The sequence below is a fragment of the Microtus ochrogaster genome, chromosome 6 (assembly GCF_000317375.1).
Source record: "Microtus ochrogaster isolate Prairie Vole_2 chromosome 6, MicOch1.0, whole genome shotgun sequence".
In the NCBI taxonomy this organism is placed as follows: domain Eukaryota; kingdom Metazoa; phylum Chordata; class Mammalia; order Rodentia; family Cricetidae; genus Microtus; species Microtus ochrogaster.
In genome coordinates this window covers 65362374-65367920 of record NC_022013.1, presented here as the reverse complement: position 1 = coordinate 65367920, position 5547 = coordinate 65362374, and the positions used below count along the sequence as shown (strand labels likewise).

Below are 5547 nucleotides of genomic sequence, written 5' to 3'. Positions count from 1 at the left end.
CATGTGGTTGTTGGGAATTGAACTCAGGACCTTTGGAAGAGCAGGCAGTGCTCTTAACCACTGAGCCATCTCTCCAGCCCTAAATTATATATTTCATAGAATAGATTAGGTTCTTTGACCCAGTGAAAATGGGTCTAAAGATCAAAGTTCAGCTGTTCAAATACATTCAAGTTCATCTTCTCAAATACATTGACTTTTTTTCTAGATATTTGAGCATTAGAATACATGTCAGATTTTAAAAAGAAAAAACTAGAAAGCATATTTGTTTAGTCTACTAAGTAATTCATTTAGTTCAGTGAACAATGTATCTGTAGTATACAGTGAAGTAGTGTTACCTAGTTCCTGGAAAGGAATTTGGAAGCTTCTGCTTATTCGTCTTAAAGAATAAGCTTGTAAGCTGCAGAGATAGCTCAGTAGATAAGAATAAACTTGTATGTCTTTGTGCATATTCTTTGGCTACATGGAGGACAGAAGACAACTTTCAGGAGTTGGTTCTTATACCTTATTGAAATAGGGTCTCTCTTGTTTATGTTGCTGCACTGTTGACTCTAGGCTAAGTGCCCCTTGAACTTCTGGGTATTTCTTTTTTTTTTTTTTTGGTTTTTCGAGACAGGGTTTCTCTGTGGCTTTGGAGCCTGTCCTGGAACTAGCTCTGTAGACCAGGCTGGTCTCGAACTCACAGAGATCCGCCTGCCTCCGCCTCCCGAGTGCTGGGATTAAAGGCGTGCGCCCCCACTGCCCGGCTGGGTATTTCTTGTCTGACTCCCATCTTTCCTTAAAATTATCAGGATACCTGATACCCAGCACATCTATCTGCCCTTCTGTGTGCGATAAGGGATCGACTCCTGATTATACCAGATTTGTGCAGTGAGCACTACTATGCACCAAGCCATCTCCCTGATCCTGGTTGAATTTTTGATTTTTGTTGTGGTTTGGTTTGATGTTTGAGATAGAACTGGCTCTTACATGTATCCCAGGCTTTCCTTGAAATGGCAGGCCTCCTCCGAGCTGGGATTACAGGTGCATAGTACCATGCCTACCTCTTATTCATTTCTTTACAGATTTTATTTTATGGGTGTTTGCCTGCATGTTTATATACACAACACATGCATGCCTGATGTCCTCAGAGGCCAGAAGAAAACATCAGATCACCTAGACTGTAGTTATGGACAGTTTTGAGTGGCCTTGTACATGCTAGGACCTGAACCCCAGCCCTCTGCGAGAGCAGCAAATGCTCTTAGCAACTGAACCAGCCCCTTATTCCTTTTTTGTTTGTTTTGTTTCTCGAGACAGGGTTTCTCTGGAACTCTCGCTATCCTGGAACTTGGTCTATAGACCAGAGATCTGACTGCCCCTGCCTCCTCAGTGCTGGGATTAAAGGTGTGCACCGCCACCACTGGCTCCTTATTTTTTTTTTTTTCCAAGACAGGGTTTTTCTGTGTAGCCCTGGCTAGACCAGATTGGCTTTGAACTCAGATCCACCAGCCTCTGCCTCCTGAGCGCTGGGGTAAAGGCATGCACCATCATGCCTAGCTTCCTTATTCATTTCTAAACCCAGCTAGGAAATGTTATCTATTAAGAGTATTAGGTTATGTTTTACCTTTTATAACATTAAAATAATTGTTAATATCAGGGGTACTAACAAAGTATCAATGGTCAGATATCAATGCCTAATAAAAGAAGAAATTTGCTATGATTCATAATCTTTAGAACACATTTTCAGTTTTAATAAATATTGTTTTAGTAAATGCATCAACCCTTAATACTGGGGGTCATTTTATCATCTTAAAATTCTAATGTTTCTCTGTTTATACTTCAAATTTTCAGCTCGAAGACGGGATGTCCATTTATCGAAAGAACAGGAGAGCCGCCTGCCTTCTCACTGGCTCAAAAGCAAAGGGGCACACACCACCATGGCAGACGCCCTCTGGCGCCTCCGGGATTTGATGCTTCGAGACACTCTCAACATTCGACAAGCATACAACCTAGAAAATGTTTAATCACATCACTGTGTTTCTTCTGTAGAAGCAAAGAGTTGTGGAACGGTAGCCATTTTAGTTACTGGGGGTGGGAGGGAAGAACAAAGGATGATAATTTTTATTGCATTTTACTGTACATCACAAGGTCATTTTTATATAAGGACACTTTTAATAAGCTATTTCAATTTGGTTTTGTTATATTAAGTTGACTATCAAATACACAAAGATTTTTTTTGCATACATTTCCTTTGTTTAAAACCAGTTTCATAATTGGTTATATATAGTCATAGTTTTATCTTTACTTTTTAAGGGATTTAAATCATCAAAGGTTTTGGCTTGGCTTGGGGTTTTGATTTTCTTTTTTATAAATATATATATATTATATACACACATATAAGAAAAAACAATGAAAAAAGTTTACAACTAGTTTAAATTGACAATGAAATGTGCAGTTGGTCCTAGTTTACATCTTAGGGAGTGTATATGTATGTTTCACATGCCTAAATATCTGCAAGTTTTCTTACAGGTGAAGTGCTTTGTGAGATTGTTTAGACTGTAGATATGTGACAGAATCAACATATTTGCTGTTATTAACACAGAAGCTCACCATAGAAATCTAAAGTCAGTGCTCTGTACCCATCCACAACTAGTATAACTGAAGGAGAAGTAATTGTGCTGAGTTAGACCTGTATTGTCAGTGACTTTTGCAGAACACGTGCTCAGATCTGAGTTGTTTAGTTTTGGAAGGTAAGTTCAAGAGTACTTTTGATCTGTTTATGATTCAGTTTATGCCTTCATGTTATATGATTTGAAACTATATGTTACCTTGAAAACACTGAAGAAAGTACTGAAGTATGCATGGAGGTGGTTTATTTGAAATATAATACCTAGTCTAAGAAAGAGTGTAAATGGACACCAGCTTTGCCTTGCACATAATTGTGCCAAGGGTAGATTGCCTACATATGCAGATGCTGTGGATTCTTTATCTCCTTGTTACTGGTTGTGGTGTTTTGTTTGTTTGAGGGTTGGAATTCTCAACCAGAAATGATACTTTCTAAAATGCTTTGAAATTCAGCTTGTCCTTTGGATTATAGGAAAAGGAAAATATACTTTAAGAAAATGTTCACAAAAAAAAGACTATTACAGATCCCAAACACTTGGACTTGGTTACCTTGTCTTTCTTTCTTTTCTTTTCTTTTGAGACATGGTCTCACTATGTGCTTTGGCTGGAGTGGAACTGTGTAGACCAGAGTAGCCCCAAACTCAGTCGTCCTGCCTCTTCCTCCCAAATGCTGAGATTAAAGGCGGGTGCTGTAACACTCAGCAGCCACAGCACCCTGTCTTTCTAACATGGCCCTAGAATAAACATTTTGAGGCAGTGTACAATGTTCAGGTGACAGCATTTCACATGGTGGTCTGTTTTTTAAACCTGCTTTATTCTAATAGGATGTTTGTGTTGTGTGGATACTTCCACTCTCCACTGAGAATGATTGTTAAGACAGTCTTTTCCTTTAAATGCAACGAATCAGTACTCATGTTTAACTGCCATGCTTAATAAATCATGAGAGTATATAATGGAAAGAAGTCCCTGGTACCTACTTTAAATACAGGAACCCTTGTAACTTAATGCCAATAGTCAACCACTGGATCTCAATTTTCATCGAGTATTTTAAAGAATTTTAAATTCTAAAAAAGTACTGACAGATTTTGCCAGTACTTTATTGCTAAACTGAATTAAATAAGTCTTTGATTCCTGGTTATTTGGACCATTGACTCATCATGGACTATGTAATGATCAGATTCTTTTCTTTTTAGTTATCCTTGAATTACACCAAAGAACCAGAAACTTAATTTTGGTTAAATTATTTATTTATTTCATGCATTCATATTATTTCCCTTTTTAAAGGTTTAGATGAGGCTCCCTGAGGAGCCTCTAAAAACCCTCCCCTGTCAGCAACCAGAGGCACTAGAAGACAGAGCACTCCCTCCTGGCTCCTTCCCAGTGCACTGGTGCTGTAGGAACCAAGAGCCAGCCCAGGTTCCCTTAGGCAGTACAAATCCAGCACAGGGTGTCAACTGAGGCAGGCCCTGATGAAGTTTAAAAAACAATTAGTTAATTAATTAAAACCATTTAAGATACTATTTATTTTAGAATCATGCTTCTGGAGAATACAAGTTATTACTTAGAATATAAGATTTGAGGTCAGCCATCTTCAAAAAAAGAAAAAGCCCTGACTTAATGCAGTACAAGTAAACAATACACTTTCTCATGACTTAAGAAATGTAGAAATATGGCTTAAGAAATACTTGTTTTCAAAATGTAAGTTCCTATGAAGAATATTGTTTATATTGAGTTGGGGGGGCCTATAGGTTTAAAATGTCAGCCAACTGATTTCAAAGACCTTGGTTTTACTATACCTGCCTTCCCCTTCTGAACTGGGATCGGGGGAGGAATACTTGTGTAAAACCCTCAGATTGATGTCACAACTTTCAGCTTGAACGTTCGTTTCCAGACATGATTAAAAATTGGTTTATTCTGTTTTCTGTACTATATCATTATCTGAAGTTTAAGTGGTAACTGGTTCTGTACCATGTATGTATCATATGTTTGTTCATCAAAGCTTTTTAATCCAAATAAAAACAAGAGTTTGCAAAGTGATTTGGATTAGCCAGGTTTGGTGGTTCTGTTGTTAAAGCTGTGTCAAGTGTTTTGAGCAGAATGAAGAAGACTCGCACGAGCCCTGATTTCATGCTAAGGAGGATAGGGCTGCCGGTTCAAGGAAGAATGCACCTCGCTCTGGTCAGGGTGGAATGCAGTGTGTAGTCAAAGAATTCTTACCATGTCCTCAGGATTGACAGCATGGACAGAACAAAACACAAGTTTCAAAAATGAAGACAGTAAGGGAAGTATATTCTATCAGAGAACAGAAGAACTCATTTGAAATAGCTTATTTGTGTGACCATAAAACAAGTGGTTCAGACACATATTTAATATGTTTACAAGTTCTTAAAATGTGTTATACTTTTAGTAGAAAATGATGGTAAAATCGGCCTACTGTTTTTTCCTAATACCACTTTGCAAAGCCCTGTGATTCTGTCCTGAGACTGTAGGGAGGGACCTATGCCTGTGAGCAGTTGGCGGATTCCTGATCTCTAACATTCCACCTAGCACTACATAAACAAGTGCTAAGTGCCTTTGTGCTTTTTAATTTGAGAATATGCTGGGTCAGCTGACTGAATGTTCAGCACTGAATAAATTAACAGACTATTACTTTCCCCTATCTGGGGTGTTATGTGTTCATAAATGTGGCAAAATGTTTTGTTATTCCTTTACAAGGAGAAAAATTGCTTTGGAAAACTCCATGGTCCAAAAATTAACTTTTCTTGAGAGGAAAAACTCATGGTGAAAAACTCATGGTGAAAAATTAACTTTTCTTGAGAGGAAAAACTCATGGTGAAAAACTCAAACATGAAAAAAAGAGACTAGTGTGGTTAAGGTAAAAATCATCAGAGACTTAGATAAGTCTTCCATTGCAAAACTGCATGATAGATAAAATAGATAAAAATA

At 37.9% G+C, this 5547-nt stretch overlaps 1 protein-coding gene across 1 annotated transcript in view; it reads left to right on the top strand.

The window, feature by feature from the left end:
- Positions 1-4634, top strand: part of Pbrm1 (polybromo 1) — a 109174-nt gene extending 104540 nt beyond the window's left edge. The window contains exon 33 of the mRNA XM_026779989.1: positions 1828-4634. Within this exon, the coding sequence (XP_026635790.1) occupies positions 1828-2000 (173 nt within the window). The 3' untranslated portion in view covers positions 2001-4634. The remainder of the gene's footprint in view (positions 1-1827) is intronic.
- Positions 4635-5547: the final 913 nt, after the last annotated feature.